Here is an 18,405-nt window from a genome sequence, read left to right on the forward strand (position 1 = left end):
AGGGAGGCTGGGAAATTAAGTGTTTGGCTTTCTAGCCTTTATATGAGATGCTGCCAGAGAGAAAATGGTAGGAATGGCTTTCATAGCTACCCTAGTGTACGTGTGGACCATGCTCTAATCCACAACCCTGAGCAGACATTTATAAACTAAAAGAGCATTCGTGGATGCCAAGTGCCCAACATGCTGGGACATCTTTGAAATGTGAGGGGTTACTTTTGAAAAACCCCTCACCGTGTTTTCAGATTGTTTTTAAGATTAGTGTCTCTCTTTTGAGCCTCCTAAAAACTGAGATAAAACCAAACCCTGTTCTTTGCTATTTCATCTCTGAGAACACTGGGGCTTAGCCAAGTCGAATGGCTGAGTGGCAAGCCACATGAGGAAGGAAAGAGCAAGAAACCAGGTCATTCGGCATTTAGTCTAGCCCTTTCTTTACTTTGCTGAGGAATCTCAAACACTCGTTAACTGGTCCCTCGGCTTCAAGTTTTCGGCTTCAATAATAGTTAATAATGAGGCTCAGGCAATTTTACTTGCCCAGGGATTGGAAAGTTAGTACCGAATGCCAGAGCCAGAAGACAGATCCAGCTCTGCATGACTCCAGAGTCATGCAGAATACCAACCTCCACCTTCCTCTGCCCCAAATCAGACAGTGGGATCATAATGCTGATAGAATAAAGGCTACATTAATCAGTGGTATTCAAGACCCTCCATTGCCTGGCCGCAAGCTTATTTTCCAACTGAATACCCCCACAATCCTAAATCCGCAACACACACACACACATACACTTTCTTTAGCCCCATCAGATGACTCACTGTACCTAAAATGATCAAATGTCATTCCCCCTCTCTACATTTTAAAACATGCCCAACTTAAACACCACCTCCCCTTGGAAGCCTGCTGTGATTTCCTCTAAGATGACTTAGTCTTTTCATTTTCTGTACTCTGGTCCCAGGGTGCTTGTGACTCTAGAGCAGTGCTTCTCAAATTTCAGTATGCATAGGAATCACCCTAGCGCATCGAGTTAAAATGCAGATTATGATTTAGTAGCTCTGGGATGCTTCTAGCCTTCCATATTTCTATTAAGCTCCCATGTGATGTGATGCTGCTGGTCTGTAGCATGTAGCAGTGTTCATGTGGGCCACACCAGTCTCCCCTCTCATGATTATAACTCCCTTAATGGCAAGAAACACAAACCCATAAACCCTAGCACAGTGCCTGGAATTGAATGCAAATTGGGAACAAAACAAAGAAAATTCATTCTGCCCTCCAACTTTCACCCATCTTCAGATGTGAATAGTTTTATATTTTGAGACAAGCATGGGAAAATATCATTATGAAATAAAAGGTTCATTTTCCAAGAATCTGACAACTCTTGGTTGGAGTAGATGCTCAACAAATATCGGATGAATGAATGAAGGAAGGAAGGAAGGAGAGAAAGGGAGACTAGCTGCTCAGAGCAAGACTGCAGTCTTTTAGGCTGATTCTGGATCAGATTCCTTTGGCCAGGTGCCAAAATCACGGTGATTTCTTCTTCCCTCCAGGCATCTCCAGCTGCCCTGGCAAAGAGCGTGTTGGCTGAAGTCCCAAATCAAGTCGTGGACTATTACAATGGCAAAGGGATTAAACCAAAATGTTCATCGGAAATGTATGAGTCTTCCAGGACACTAGCACCATGAACTCCACATACTTTTACAGAGTTCTGAAATACTATTCCTGCTAATATTTAATACTTCTACTACTCCTGTACTTAAAAAAAACACACACACACACACTTACACATTTAAAAAATAGCACGTTTTGGTGATTTTTAACTGACGATTTTTTTTGCATGTGTAGCCCTGAGGCCTGGATCTGTTCAGCTCTTGTATTGTTAAAGACTTTTTACAAAGAAACATGAATAATTATAACTTACTCTTTACATTACAGCATGTCGCCTTGAAATAAAATGTTATCTGTATCTGTTTTTTATACAGGTTTGTTGAAATTTTGCTAAATTTCTTATTATCTTTACACTGTAAAGCATTTTGACACATCTATTGAACGTTGACAGCCAAAACATAATTTGGTTTTATCTGCTACAGGATGAGAGACTTTTCAAAATGGCAGATGCATGGACTGTATTTTGCATGTTTAAAATAAAAAAAAAAAAAAACACTGTTTTTGCAACTGTTATCTATAATCCCTCCCTGCTAAGAATGGTCTCTTTATTGAAGAAGAGGTTTACCCACCTAGACATAGTCTTCTAGAAGTGGGTCTGGAGCACTTAGCCCAGCACCCCTCAGACTTTACTGTGCACACAAATTACCTGGAGATCTTGTTACAAGTCAGACTGTGGTGCAACAGGTGTGCGTGGGCCTGAGATTCTGCATCTCTAACAAGGTCCCAGGTGATGCCATTGCAGTCCACACTTAAGAGTACTGAGGTTCTAGACTCTGGGGTGTCGTCCCAGAGACCATCTGACACAGGGAAGCACCTAGTCTGCTTGAGAAGGGCACTTTTCCCCTGCTAGTAGCCCAAAAGTCCCGCCTGTCTCCGAGGTGGGAATAAAAAGTAGTGAGACTGATTCCAGAAGCTGCATACCCCACATCAGTCTCACTGCTTTATAGTCACACCTCTTCCTTAAACAGACTAGGGAGTATTCCTCCTCACCAGCCTCCACCCTCTCAAAGGAGGCATCCCACAACCTCAATGGGAATGGTTCCATTTTTATGTCGACCCCTTGGAAGGACCTCAAAGAGTCTTTGGTGGCACCACAACCACAGAAACTCGTCCATGGCAAATGGCCATGCGGTATGGCTCCCCAGAAACCTGGCCCGCCAAGTTGATCTTTAAGCTTAGTGTGGGGCGTCTTGTTGCCTCTTTTTATCACTCCTGAGAACAAAGTCTATCAGCAGAAATGCCTAGGATCATTGTTTTGCGTGGAAGTGTTTTGTTTTGATATGAACTGGCCAGTCTTGAACCAGAAGAATGAATGTTTCCCTTGTGTAATGTTCTCACAGAGAAATGGACAAGTGTTTTGCAGGTATAAAAGGCACAAGGAGGAATTTATTTTTGGTGAGAGAGATAGGGAGTAAATCACAAGGCAAAATAGATCTGTTTGTTGTTTGTTGCGGGAGGAAGTATTAATAAGCAAAGCAAATGCCTTGTATGATTTCCGGTGTTATAGATCCTAACCTTGCAAATACATGTCAGCCAAATGCACAACATTTTGGGAATGATGGTAAAAAAAAAAGTGTATGACTGAAAAAAAAATCATAAATATTTCAACTGTATTGTTTTATGAATAAATTGGGTACTTACAGAATTTTTTCTGAGAGTTATAGTCTTGTTTCTCTTTTCAAGGCAATTCGCTAACAGTGATTTATTTCATGTAGACGACATGCCCTCAGATTAGGACTAGCTCTTTCACAGTCCCACAGAAACAAAAAGATTGTTTTTAACAAACAGGGGATTAAAATATGTAGGCCCTATTGTACAGAATTATCTGATGGTGGTTTCTAACCCCAAAGGAGGACACGAGCTTCCATGTAGATGTGCCTGGAATATAGCAAGCACTCAATAGATACTTAATGAATAAAGAGATGACTAATTGAATGAATGAATGAATGAATGAATAGACTTGTTAATGTGCCTCTTGAGTGATCTCAAATCTATTGTCGATTTAAGAGGTGAATTAAGTGGCTATGCCTGTCAATCAAAATGATGCACCACTATGTCATTCTCAAATATCTGTTGGGATCTATTACATTCCTGTCAGGATCCCTGGGATCTGTGAGATTGGGTGACAAGTACAGAGTCCAGTTTGCCTAGCCAGAACCTTATAGCAGCTTACGTCCTTTTTCATAGCCAGAATGAAGCCCGGCTCAAAAGAATAATACAATTAGTAGCTAACAATTATTGAGGGCTTACTGGTGCCCCGTACTGTTCCAAGTGCTTGCTATATACTATCTCATTTAATTCTCCCGGCAGCCCTATGAGGTAGATAATATTATTAGTCCCATTTTGCAGATGAGGAAACTGAGACATAGAGAGTTTAGGTAACTGATGCGAGGTCACACAGCTATCAAAAGACATAGCCAGAATTTGAATGTAGACTGGCTCCTGAGCCCATTTCCTAATCCTGATTTCAGCTGCCCTCCTGGCCCTATACCTATTTGCCATATCAAGCAGTAGATAATTAGGACATTTGAGAGAATGAGGCTTAACACATAACCTTTGCCTCCATTTCAGAAATTTCTCTCCCATCTGGTGATCTCCGCTTCTTGATGTAGGCTCTGCAGCAGTGGAAGAGCGCCAGGATTCAGCCAAGTCTTCCCAACTTCCTGCCACCAAGGAGACCATGTGGATCAGACATTACAAACACAAACACTCCCAGGAGCTGAGCGAGCCATGTGAGCAACTGAGGAGGAACAGGTTTAAACAAGGGACATAAAGAGTAGAGTGTGGTGAGGATGGAGAGAAACTGGAAAGCACGTGTCCCAAAGAGGGTCCGGCCCCGGGGGCCCTGCACAAGTGTGGACCCAATGCAGCCAGCCCATCAGTTTCTCAAGTGAATTGGAAATTGTGGTATTTCATATTTATTCAGGATTCAACAATTGTTTTAAATACTACAAGGGCCAAACTGTAGAACTCAAAGGAAAAATACCTCTGGGCTTAAATTGGCTTGGAGGGCAAATATGGACCCATGTGCGGTCTGCGGACCACGGGGCCTCAGTAGATAACATACACTCCAAAATTCTACACTCCAAAATTCTTGGGGACCCCAAAGAGATTTTATTTCTGTGGTTTATATCTAGCAATATTTGCTGTATTCAAAATATTTATTAATTCATTTACATAACAATAACAAACCCATTACACACTAACATAAATAAAATATTCATATTTTAAAAACTATATTTCAAAATAAAATAAAATAAAATAAAAAACTGTATTTCTGGGGTGCCTACTGGCTCAGTCAGAAGAGCGTGCAACTCCTGATCTCAGGGTCATGAGTTCGAGCCTTACGTTAGGCGTAGAGATTACAAAGAAATGAATGAATGAATAAACGAATAAATAAATTTTCAAAACCAAAAATAGCAAGGCAAGCAGCATTGTACGTCTTGCTTAATAAAAGCCAGCTGGATTCTCATATCTCCTTCTGCACTCACCCTGTTGTATAATGATGTTTTGGTTGAGGTACAACGAAGAAACTCTAGCCTTGCGTGGCTAGGTATGTGGTAAGGGGAAGAGTATTTTCAGCCTTCTCAAATAACTGTGCTAATTCTTTTCACCACACCAAATCTCAACAAGTTTCTTAAAGGTTAGTTGCAATGTGAAATACGAAATCACGTCAATAAACCCTTCCTGGCATTTTCAATGTTCTTTTACCCATGCATGACTTTGTAACATCGTGCACCAGTCACTTGGGAAATATTGATCCGCTCACTTATTTAGATGTTCTAAATGCTTACATAGTTTAGTTTACCACACCAAAAAACTCACATTCTTTTGCTGTAGAACATCTCTGCTATCTCATCAGACAGACTATTGAGAATCTGTCAATTATAGTGCCGGATTCAGGTTTTCCAAAATTCTAATCTTTGCTAGAAAGCTCAAATGTTTTCACTGGCAACAAATACTGTCAGTTGTTTTTGTTGAAGTGACAGATGCATTTCATTCATTTTCAAGAAAGTATCTCCCAAATACCCACATCTGAATAACTCTAGTTTATATCAGTCTTTTTTTCCCCCCCAAGTATAAATGGCGTTCTGTGAAAAAAACAAAACCAAAAAAAGTAGCCAGTTCAGGTCACAACAGGAAGGCACGCATGCCTTCATTTGAGGCAACCGTCTTTGGTCGGACTGCAGTAGGTATGCTGTATGTGTGCTTTGCATTTTGTCACCCAGCATATGAAGAAGCCATGGACTCAAGGATCAAGACTTGCTAAAACTATTCACTTTTCTGCTCCATCAAGAACATCCTTAAATGAAACCGTGCATTCTTTCCTGGTCAAGTGTGGTACCATCTTCTTGAAGTGAGCTAAGATTCCAACAGTTTGCCCTCCAATGCTTTTGCAACATTGGTACAAAGATCAGCACAGTGAAAAAGGCATTTTATATCTTTGTGTTATTATGAAAAGAGTTTTGACATCACAGACTCCCTGGAAGGGTCTCAGGGACCTTTGGGAACCACACTTTGAGAACTGCTCGCTCTAGACCACTTGACAAATAGTATATTAGTTTGCTCTTCCTGCAGTACGGATTACCACGAGCTTAGTGGCTTAAAACAACACATATTTATTATGCCACAGTTTCTATAGGTCACAAGTCCGGGAAGATAGCTAAGTCCTTTGCTAAGGCCTCATAAAGCTGAAATCAAGATGTCCACAGGATTGCATTCCTTACTGGATGCTCTGGGAAGGAATCTGTTTCCAGGTATATTCAGGAGGTTGGTTGCCGTTGTAGAACTGAGGTCTCATTTCCTTACTGGCCGTCAGTTGGGGGAGGGGGAGTGCTCTTGACTCCTAGAGGCTTTCCACATAACCCCTCCAGCACCGGTGGGTCAAGTATCTTCAAACATTGAATCTCTCTGACTTCTGTGGCATCCCTCTGACTCCAGCCAGAGAAAGTTCTCTGCTCTTAAGCGTTCACGTGATTAGACCGGACCACCCAGGTAACTCAGGGTTCACTATCCTGAGACCAGTACCTTTAGTTACATCTGCAAAGCCCCTGATGTCATGAAATATAACATGTTTATAGTTTCCAGGGATTAGGAGTTGGACATGTTTGAGAGGCCATTGTGCCTGCCACAGAGAGAATGCAAGATATTGCCAGATGATTCAAAAACAAAATGTGGTGTGTTCAAGAACTGTAAAAGGGTTGCCCGTGGAGACAGAAGGAGACTATCGACGAGGTCAAGGAGTGGTGGTATAAATACCTGCCGATTCCAAATCTCTGCCTAGGAGAGCTCATTCTAAATATGTTTGAATAGCTCCCTTTTTCAGTCTTTCCAGCACTTGCTAAATACCAACCCTGCACTAGGCTTGAGGGCGAGGATGAGGAATGGGCGGGGGGTGGCTTGGAAGAAGCAGGAGGAAAAATACATGGTGTCGGCTCTGCTCGCAACCTAGAGCTGCCTTCTGATTCTAGGACTTTGGAATCTTATTGCACATATTTTCCATGCCTTAGCATTTAAGACCTATAATATCTAAAGACTTCCTCATGAGGATGTTCTTCAATACTAGAAGTAGAAGAGTAGAGGGAGAGAGGTAGGGACGCATGTGAGAAGAAACCGCAAGCCTGCCAGCCATTTGCAGCATCATCCTCCGCTTTGCCCCACACATGACCTAGACCTTCAAACTAGTCCTAAACAAAACTAAATACCTCTACACTCTGTGCCCTCCTCTTGAGCACGGTTCAGTGGCAATACTGAGTGTTTTCAAGCCAGGGTTAAGTGGATCCAAGTCCAATCTTTGCTACGTAAGAGTTGGATAATCTCTCGAGTCTTCAGTTTTCCCATCTGTGAACACAACATGCATCTGACGTCCACTGTCCCCTATCTGATCTTTGCCCACCTCTGGCCACCCCACCTCACACTGTGATCTAGCCACCTCTTCTCGCTGCATTTGTTGAAGCGTCCCCTGCCATCCCTTCACTCAGTTGACTTCTACTCATCTTTGAAGCCTCGGGTCAGGCACCAGCTCCCCTCAGAAGCCCCTGGATTTGGCCAAGTATCCCTCTTGCCCCTTCCCTCGTTTAGCCTGTACATGCCTCTCTCAGAACCTTTCTCTCCAGCTAGAACTAAGTCTCTCCCACAGAGCAGAGTGCTGTCTCACCCACCTTTGCACCCCAGGTCTTATTATTGGTGCCAATTCATGATGAGAGCGTGCAGGAATAAATCAGGAAAGGGGGGTACATTCTGATGGGAGGGAACGAGGTGTGTGATAGAACCTCACTGAGGTCCTCTGAGAAATGCAGCTGCTGAGCACAAATCAGAGTCCGGTGCATTAAGTTCCATTACACCAAAATTCTCAGTATAACACAAAGATTTTCAGGCAAACACCATTAAGGACAACAAACTTCCAAAACAAGAGAATGTAGCCAGTGCCTTAAGGTTTACGTAATGTAATTACATAATCCAGATGTCTCCCAGACTTCTCCAGCCTTTCATTAAAACCCCCAATAGAACAGAGTCATGGAAATGTCTTGGAGATGGTGGTGCACCACAGTGTGAATGCACGAACCGCCCCTGAATTGTCCAGGTTAGAATGGCTGATTTTCTGTTGTACGTGTTACTTTATGTGCATTTCACCTCAATTTAAAGCAAAGCAAAACAAAACAAAAAAACAAACGTTCTAATACCCCAGCTGATTAGATTAGCAGGCAGTCCAGCCACTCACCAGGCTGCCCTCCCAAACCCAGCCTCACTTCTCACTTTGGACCTGGCTCCAGGTCCTTCTGCTAATCACCTCCTGCCACCCGAATCTCATTAACACATTTCTGGGCTGCTGAGTTTTTCTTTAAATCATACTTCACCCCCCACTCCCCACTCCCACCACCACAGACACAATTCCCTCGCTGAGCTCCCTGAAGTCAAGCCAAGAACACACAGCAGTTACTTAACCGAAGCTTTCCTGAATACTTGAACAGAACAAAGGAAATTTTAATGCAAAGAAGATACACTTAAAACTGGATACCTTGTTTGTGTTGAGAACTCGCGGATTATAAAATGCATCATTAATTTAACAACTCATTGGAGGAAAAGAAACACTTCATTAAATATTTACAAAAATTTCATATTCACCAACAATGCCACACATTTATCCTCACAATCCCATTCTCCTTTCTTCTTCGGTGTCAGAATACATCTAAGCCTTCTTCATATTGTGGCTTTAAAGGTTCTTCTGCCATTTGCAGTTACTCAAAGAAATGTTGGGATTTGTAACTATGCCTGGGACCCTGACCTTCTCGGGTCTTCAGGGTGAGTAATCTAACTCTGAGGTTTACCCAAGAATGCTGAGGTTTTGTATGCATTTCCTATTTGATTAAACTTACAGCGGTTTCTATTTTCAAAAGCCCAGTGTGGACTTACAAAGGAGCACCATGCTGCCATTCTACTCCTGTCTGTGTTTCTGATTCCTGGGAGCATAAGAGGATCCCAAAACTGCAGCCTTGTTGACAGAACACAAAAATACTTTTCCCCAGAAAGTAAATACAGCTTCAAGTTCTCGCATGATGAATAATGTCTCTAGTCTTACCCAAGAATTTCTGAAAGAAAAAAAAATAGCTTCAAACAGACACTGATTTCTCATAGTCTATGGAGTGCTCTTTCCCTTTATGCATATATGTATATATATTCATTAACTTTCACTTTTATAAAATTGAAAGCAGAACCCAAGGCTGGCAGGCTCGCTCTAAAATGAACAGACACAATTTCCCCTGTATTGCTCCTATCCTGAAGGCCAGGGTGAGATTTCTAAGAAAGGAAGTTCTTTTGCAGATGATTAAAAGGTATGAGGTTTTTCAAAAGGAAGATCTTTTCTTCTCTCTCACATACCAAATGATTTTTCCAAGTAACCTAAAAGTGCTAAGAGGGACCTCCAGCATTCATTAACAATCCAAAGGTAAATCCTTGGCAATAAGCTGGGATCCACTGGGATTGAAATCCTTGCATCATGGAAAGCAATCAGAACACCAAATGTCAAACCCAGGTGGACCAGAATGTGGGATATTAAAAATACGTACACCCAGAGAGACTGGATTAGGCTGAGAAAATAATTTCATAATTGCAACTAACTCATTTAGAGTTTAATAGAAATTAAATGAATTGAAAGTGGCTAAAAATATCATTAAATATAGCCACGGCCCAGAAATTACCACCACATTCCGTCTATGTCTCTTTATTTAATATCCGCAAGAACAGAACAAGCTTAGCTGAGCTGCCATTCTGCAGATCTCAGTTCATCCTAGGATGCACATTTATCCATTCCAGCAAGGATAGTTAACAAGCTGGCCTGATCCTCCTAAAGAAGGCAGAACTGTGATGGTTATGAGCGAGAGCTTTGGTGTCAGGCAGAAATATGTTTCCCAGAGAATATTAAATTGAGTTACCTTCTCTGAAGCTCAGATTCCTCACCAATAAATGGAAGCAATACCCTTTACCTCTTAGAGTTCTCGTGAGGACTTAAGGAGATAATATCTTATGAATGTCAGGCTCTGGGGCGCCTGGGTGGCTCAACTTCTGCCTTCGGCTCAGGTCATGATCCCAAGGTCCTGGGATCGAGCCCCGCATCGGGCTCCCTGCTCAGCAGGAAGCCTGCTTCTCCCTCTCCCACTCCCCCTGCTTGTATTCCCTCTCTCGCTGTCTCTTTCTCTGTCAAATAAATAAATAAAATCTTTAAAAAATAAAATAAAATAAAATGTCAGGCCCAACGGATGGCACACAGGAAGTGGTCTCTAAGTCGTTATTTATAGCATACCAGGCAAGTTGTGTAGCCTAGAAGACAAAAGCATGGCAATAATAATAATTATAATAATAATAATTAAGGTAGGCTAAAAAAAAAATGTGAAACCCTGAGACATTCAATGGTCCTCGTCACAGTGACTGGCTCAGGGATGTACATGTGACCTGAGCCAGGCCAAAAAATCCCAACCCAGAACTTGCTGGAGCTCTCAGCAGAAGGTAACTTTCCTTTGATGTGGCTACACTGAGAGGACAGGAAGCTGCGTGGGCAAGAAGGCATCCGCCATCTTGTGGGAATGAGGCCAAAACAGAGGAAATTTTAAGAGATAAAATAACAAAAAGAATAAGATATCCACTTGATGACCTCCATCAGCCTCTGGATCCCGCCTTGACGCTGGAATTTTCAGCCACCAAAGCCCATAAATCCCCTTTTCACTTAATCCAGTTGAAGTGGGATTTCTGTTGCTTGAAACCAAAGATTTCTAATGCAGCTTGACCTTGGGCAGACAGGGAAGATGGCAGGAGAGAGGGAGGGGGAAAGGGTGCAGCCCGGCCGTTCTTCTCTATTCCTACCAGCCACAAAGACAACCCGGTTCCCTGACTCCTTTCTGGTTGCTGAACTCTTGTAGGGAGGAGAGGTATCTAAATTAATACAATATTACTTATCCATTAATATTTTATTGTAAGTATTCTGCCTTAGGACATTGGAGAACAGGTTCGTCTTTGATTTTCCTGTAGGATTTAGCACACAGATAGCAGATGGAACATAGGATTTGGAACATGGAAAGTACTTGAATATTTGTTGAATGAAATGAACATTCAACCAGCCTCTACTTCCCTTCTTACATGAGAAGGAAAAGGAACAGGAGAAACGGATCATTTTGTTCCTAGACTGGATAAAATCATTTGAGTTTCCACCGCAGGGAAAGGGCAAAAGGACAGGCAATTATAGTCCTCCACCTCTGGGAAACCCACTGTGTTCCTTCCTGATAGTCTATATCTAACCACTTCTTACTATTTCCCTTTGACATTCATTATATGATGAGCCACTGCATTTTTCATTTCAGGACTAGGAATAAGAGTACTCAGATTTATATGCATGGAACAATGGAGAGATTAAGATCAAATCTCTCTCACATTCTTGGAAGCAGAAGGGAAATGGTGATTAAGGTGTTCTCTAAATTTGCTGGAAGTTTGAGGCAAGGGGAAACCGAGGGAACTTTGAGGAAGAATGGCTCCTTGTCCTGTAGGCTGACCTTTTTTTCCTTGGGAAAGACCACTCTGCTTTTGAGTCCAAGAGAGCACCCATTATGACCGCCAACTATTCTGCTTGAAGTCTCCCCACTGCCCAGTACTGGGACCTTACCTGTGCCCCTGGGAGAAAGTGCCAAGTTTAGGTGACAAAATCAACTCCCCCAGGAATCCATTTCTAATGTATTCTATTTGGTTGCCTGACCAAGTCCCAAACTCCCTTTTGCAGAAGGACTTTCGTACTTGAAATGACATTTCACATTAGACACTTCCAATCTGTTGATATTTTGCTTTAAAGATCATTTTTCCCCTCTCCTGCTGGCCATAACTTAAGCAAGGAGACATTTGACAAATAACTTCTCCTTTCACTCATCCAAAACAGCAAACCAAAGGCCCAGCATCATGTAGACTGGAAAAATAGAATGGGAATTGGGAGACCTGGGTTCGAAACCAGACTGAACTAGGTCCATGGCTTTGTTAGGGATGTTTACTAGATATGTGATCTTGGACTACTTACCTAACCTTTCTGGCCACAGTGCTTTCCTCATAGATTGCTCTGGGGATTAAATGAAATAATATTTGCAAAATATTGAGCGTCACACCAGACACTATATAAATGTCCTTAAAATTAAATGTATTATGAGCATTTTTCATTCCTAGTATAACAGTAGTTTCATTTCTGGAGAACACATGTTCTCTCAAACACATGGCTGTTCCCATCATGACTGACTCCCTTCAAGGAGACTGTTTTCCTTTACGACAAAGTTTGCAGACCTACATCTAGCATTCTCTGTAGTGCTCCTGGACTGGGGATTGTGAATTCCAAGGAGAAAGAAAGGGATAGAAGGAGATGAAAGGAAGAGAGAGGAGTGGGCTTGGCATGAACACCTTGTCCAGATGATGACAATGGTGTCTTTAAATAATGGTAGCATTATTCTTGTACATGTTACATCTCTGTAGTCTTAAGAGGTGATCAGCAAACATGGAGATAAAGGAACTTGAGGCCAAAGAATGATGAAGAGATCCCCTAACGTCTTGTTAGGAATCTGGCATAATTGCATCAAGATGAAATTGTTCGTGGAGAAAATACCAATGGGAAAGTCAAAAAAAGGATGAGTCGAGATTTTTCATGATTATTGTAATATCTAACAGAGTGAATGTGAATATTTTTAATAATAAAAGTAGTCAGCACTTGTTTTGTTGTTACTATGTGCCAAGTACTGTGTTAAGCACATTGTGTGCATCATTTCGTTTAATCTGTACTGTTGCCTGGGGAAGGAGGCATTTTTTTAAATCATATTTTACCAATGAGGAAGCTCAGAGAAACTAAGTGATTCACGCGCGTGCATGGAAATAGTAGCAGCAACAGGGTCTGAACCCAGACCTTCCCACTTCTAAAAATAAAGAGTGCTGCTAGCCATTACGTGGGTGTACCAAGTCCTCTGCTTCTCCTCCTGCCGGTGGAGGAGAAGGTGGAAGGAATATGTTAGACATTTGGTGACTCAAGGTCAGGCTCTCTCACCCCAGCCATACACCTCACGATGTACAAAATCTCGGCTCCAGTGTTGCCTGTACTCTGATTAGCATGGTAATTCTGGCCACTCTCAGGATTTCATATCCGATTTCCACAGATTTCCAAATTTCTTGTTAATGAGGTATAATTCACATCCCAGAGAATTCTCCCTTTCAAAGTGTACACTTCAGTGATCTTTGGCATTGTCACAAAGTTAAAATTTCCGACTATTTCTGGAGCTTTTATTATAAATGTAGGGTTTCTGGGACAGCTGAGGAGCTATGCATGACCCTGCCTTTAAAGAGTTTGCAGTCTTGTCGCGAAGACTCGGTTTCTAAACTTGCGGCTTCTTGCTACTTATACTAAAGAGAATAATACCATGTAAGAACATGTGTGCATAGGGTCAGGGCTAAGAGAGGAGAGGAATTCACTGCCAGGGCTGCCATTATGAGGGGATTGTCATGGAGGAGGCAGGCGGAAAGCAGACCTTGCAGATGAGGGAAAATCAAAGAGGTGATATGAGCTGGGAGGGTGTCAGAGGTAAGGGCTGTCAGGTTAAATGGCCCAAGCGGTCGAGTCTTGCCAAGCATAACTACTTGCCCTCTTGAGAGACTGGGGGAGACTTCAGTAGGAAATGGAAAAGAGACTAGATGGAGCCCAGTGATTTCAGCCAGAGATCGCCTGGTCTATTTGAAGGTAATTTATATAATAGTGACCAGCAGCAACTCTCAGAAACTCGGCGGTGATGCTCATTGGTCGCAGCGGGATGCGTGCTCCATGGAGTGAAGACAGCATTTGGCCCTGGGTTGGAAATTCCTGCTTTAAAAAGCCATTTTGTTCCATTTTGAAATAAAGTGGGAGTGAAAGCCATGCCCCGTGTTGCTTCATGGCTAATAAAACTGCAAAGGCATTTCTGCCTGGGGATAAAAGATTATTTTAAGCATCATCTCCCGGGCTCCTCGGTTACTAAGGGAATCCTGTCTCAGCTCAGCCACGCGGACAGGCGAGTTGCCATGACGACCCTGCCAGGCCTGGCTGGAGTCTAAATACCACAGAGAGAGGAACCACTGTCCCTTCCTGACTCCAGAGCAAGTCTGGCCGCGCCCTCCCTGCCCCTCGCAGTTTGCCGCTCCTCCTCCCGGACACAGCCCACTGCCCAGGCCTTGCCACCAGGGGACACAGGCACAGCAAGAAGGGCCCTCAGGGTCAGTGGCTCGCCCCGTTCGATGGCCAGTCTCCCCTTCTGCTCCAGAGTGTGTTGTTCACGTGGGTCATATCCAAGTCCTCTTGGGCACACACAGTCCTACAGGCCTTTGTCTCTCTGAACAGAGGATGTACTAGACTCTTACCCAGAAGCTGTACGAGGGAGCAGAGGAAAACCTGGAATAAATCTGATTTTCTTTCCTGTAAACCAGCCAGACATAATCTGGAACTGTTTTCCAGGGTAAATCTGTCATGGTAAATGTGTCAGCCACTGGTCAATTCCTGCAACTGCCCAGATGCTTTCCTCTCTTTCACGTGGAAATAAACATGGTGTTTGCGGCAGATTATATTCCCAAAAGATGGCTGTCACAATGTCTCCCATCCCACCTGCTCTTCTTACAAGGTGATCTTGCCATGTTCACATTGAGGAGTGGGTTTATGTTCTTTCCCCCTGAATCTCAGCCGACTTGTACCTGAAGTGAAGGAATACCATGTCATTTATGACGATAGGTCATAAAAGGTGACACAGCTTACATCTGGTTCTCTTGAGATGCTTGCTCTTGGAACCCAGCCACCATGCTGTGAGGAAGCCCAAGTAAGCCCATGGAAAGACCACATAGAGATGTTCCATGATTTCAGCCCCTCAGCTGACATCACCTCCAGTCTTTGAGTCATCCCAGCTGAGCTCCCAAACATCAAGAAGCAGAAACAAGCCATCCCCTCTGTGCCCTTTCTGAATTCCTAACCAACAGAAGCCCCACAGATAATAAAATGGTGGTTGTTCTCATGCCAAAAACTTTGAGGTAGCTTATTACCCAGCAATAGTAGCTGGAACCATGTTCTCTTTCCTTGGAATGTCCTTTCCCTACTCGGTCCCTGAGCACTCTTATTCTCCCCCTCAAGGAGTAATTCAGATGTTTGCTCCCCTGTGAGTATCCCACCTGGGGAACTTTGCACATATACCTTTGCTCTGGCACTTATCCTTTTGGTTCTTGACCTCCTCTGCCTTGCCTGCTGCACTGTGTTCTCCTCAAAGACTGAGCTTATTCTGTCTTGCTTATTTGAATTAGAAGCAAAAGAGTAGAATGACTGGAGATTTTGGAGTCAAACAGACCTAAGTTTTGGATTCCAGCTGGACTACTTACTAATTGGGCAAGTTATTTACTCTCTGAGCAGTCTCATATACAATCACCTATGTAAAATAGTGACCATGTCTATCACTATTGTCAGGAGCAATCTTGACGGTATCTATTCTGAGCCCAGTGTTTGGCATGTAAAATGCCCCATACAGAGCAGGTATTATCATTATTATTTTATTACCCCCTGCATTTAGTGCAGTATGATTTCAATTCATTTGATCATTCAACCAGTATTTGCAGAGCACCTAACATGTGCCAAGCACTATATGTTTCATAGTTGATATTCAATAAATATTTCTAACATATGTGTGTACAAAATAATGTAATTGGCAATGGACATGAGGCTTCTTACCAAGAATTCTTTTTCTGACTCAAAAGTAAACTTGAAGATACAACAGGGATTTTAATCTTTTTGTCACATCTCAAAACGGTCCAAAATCAAGGTCTGTTTATTCTATGAATTGTCAGCCTTTAGGACTTTGGGCTTAAATGTTTATATTCATTTTCTATTGCTGCCATAACAAATTACCACAAACTTAGTGGCATAAAATGACACAGATCTATCAGCTTATAGTTTTAGAGGTCAGAAGGCCAACACAGGTTTTACTGAGCTAACTTGCAGTTGTTGGCAGGGCTGCATCCATTTGTGGGTGAGAGCACCCACTCCTTGCCTTTTCTATCTTCTAGAGACCATTCACAATGCCTGACTTGTGGACTCCTTTCTCCATCTTCCAAACCAGCAGAGGCCGGCTGTACCCTTTCCACATTACATCTGTCTTACATTTTTTTATTCTCGCAGCCAGGAAGGTTCCCCGAATTGAAATTGAGAGACTCACGCGATTACATTTAGGGCCCACTTAGATAACCCAGGATGATTTCTACATCTTGAGGCCCTTAACTCTAATCACATCTACAAAGTCCTGTTTGCCATGTAACAGAACACATTTACAGGTTCCAGGGATTCAGATGTGGATAACTTTGGAGAGCATTATTCTGTCTCCTACAAAGAATTTCACTTAAAAAGCCTGGAAGGAGCCTCCGCCGGATAAACCCTGCTCCTCTACCATCTCACAGATGAAGAAACAGAGAGGGAAGTGGCTTACTCAGTGTCACTTTGCTAGTTCAGTTTAGAGCAGAGGTTGGATCCCAAGTCTCTTGACTTTGAGTTCAGAATTCTTTCTGCTACTCAAAGTTGGTCTGCTCACCAGCAGCTACATGCATGACCTTGAGCTTGTTAGACATGCAGACTTTCAGGCCCCATGCCAGACCTACAAAATCAGTCTCTGCATTTTATCAAGATCCTCAGGTAATTTTTAAGTACCTTCAGGTTTGAAAGGCACTGATCTAGGACATCACAGAGCCTCCTGTTTCTTTCCTGACAAGAAAGTTGTACACAATCAATAGGTAAGTATCTCAAGAAGTTTGGCCTCATTGCTCCCTCCTGAGCCCAACTGATTTTGATCCAGGCTAATCAAATCTCTAAAGATGCAGATTTAACACAACCATCCCCAGTCCTTGTTTGTCTGGGCAACCTCTGAATGCCAGGTTCAGCGTTCCAATGTCGTGCCGTACAGCTTTCTCTTTTTTTTTTTTTTAAGATTTTATTTATTTATTTGAGAGAGAATGAGAGAGAGCACATGAGAGGGGGGAGGGGCAGAGGGAGAAGCAGACTCCCCGCTGAGCAGGGAGCCCGATGCGGGACTCGATCCAGGGACTCCAGGATCATGACCTGAGCCGAAGGCAGTCACTTAACCAACTGAGCCACCCAGGCGTCCCAGCTTTCTCTTCTTGAGAAAGAGGCAGTACAACAGAGAAGTTGGCACTTGGGCTCTGGAGTCACCTTGCCCGGGCGCAACTCCTAAAACTACCACTTACTTAACAAACTTAAGGTCTGTGACCTTGGATGAGTTGCTGGTTTTCTCTGTGCCTCAATTTCCACATCTGCAGATGAGGATGAGAATATAGTACCTACATGATAGGTGAGTAGGGACTTGACATATATAAAGCACTTAGAACAGTGCCCGCCACTCAGCAAGAGTGATGTGTTAGTTCTTTCTCATTCTTCTGGGACCCCTTCCAAGAATAATCAAAATCCCAAATGAACTCAGTCTCTAGGAATTTCTCAAGACTCTGTATCTTCTGGGCTCAGAGGAGGTTCCAGGTGACATGACCATGATTCCAGGTGACAAGAATATTCACTGGTTTAGAACCACACTCCAGCCATCAGAACTACACTGGCATCGGGAGAAAGACCAGGAAAAAGGACCTGGCTTTGGGTTAGAGTATTTGGTCCCCTCGCATGTGATGTTCCACTGTCTATAGCTAACGCTTCTGTTCAGTCATCAAAGAATTTTAAAGCAACGTAGATGGGCTTAATTACATTAAGTTTCAGAACAATTCTGAATAAAACAGAGGAGGGCAGGATGCTGAGAAACTTCAAACCCACATCACTACAGGGGCACACTCCTCTTTTTCCTCCTTCTCCTCCTCCTACTTTTACTCCTCCTCTCTTCTTCTTCTTCTTCCTTTTTTTTTTTTTAGGCTTTCCAGTATGGTCATCTCTTGGATCCCTATAATATCTGGGCTGAGTTAAGAATTTATGAATAAAAATTATGTCTTTAAAAGCACCATATTGAAGTTGAAAATTGTAACTTGGCCTTACTGGAGGACACTGAAACAGAATTCATCATCTTACTGAATGAGCATCTGTAGGTTTTGCAATATGGCCTTTTAAGTTTTCTATTCAGCTAGCAATGGAATCTCAATGTTCAAAGCTTCTTAAAGTTCATGTTATCTATTCCCCCAACCAATGCTCAGATCACCTTCATAACATCTTTCTTGATTTTAGAACTTGCTAA

The 18,405-nt window shown here is 42.7% G+C and overlaps 1 protein-coding gene across 1 annotated transcript in view; it reads left to right on the forward strand.

The window, feature by feature from the left end:
* Nucleotides 1–3,350, forward strand: part of CPNE4 (copine 4) — a 175,617-nt gene extending 172,267 nt beyond the window's left edge. The window contains exon 14 of the mRNA XM_064587888.1: nt 1,540–3,350. Coding sequence (XP_064443958.1) covers nt 1,540–1,674 — 135 coding nt within the window. The 3' untranslated portion in view covers nt 1,675–3,350. The remainder of the gene's footprint in view (nt 1–1,539) is intronic.
* The last annotated feature ends 15,055 nt before the right edge of the window (nt 3,351–18,405 follow it).

The sequence above is a fragment of the Mirounga angustirostris genome, unplaced genomic scaffold (assembly GCF_029215605.1).
Source record: "Mirounga angustirostris isolate CCGP_5_RB_7025 unplaced genomic scaffold, mMirAng1.0.hap1 SCAF_1, whole genome shotgun sequence".
In the NCBI taxonomy this organism is placed as follows: domain Eukaryota; kingdom Metazoa; phylum Chordata; class Mammalia; order Carnivora; family Phocidae; genus Mirounga; species Mirounga angustirostris.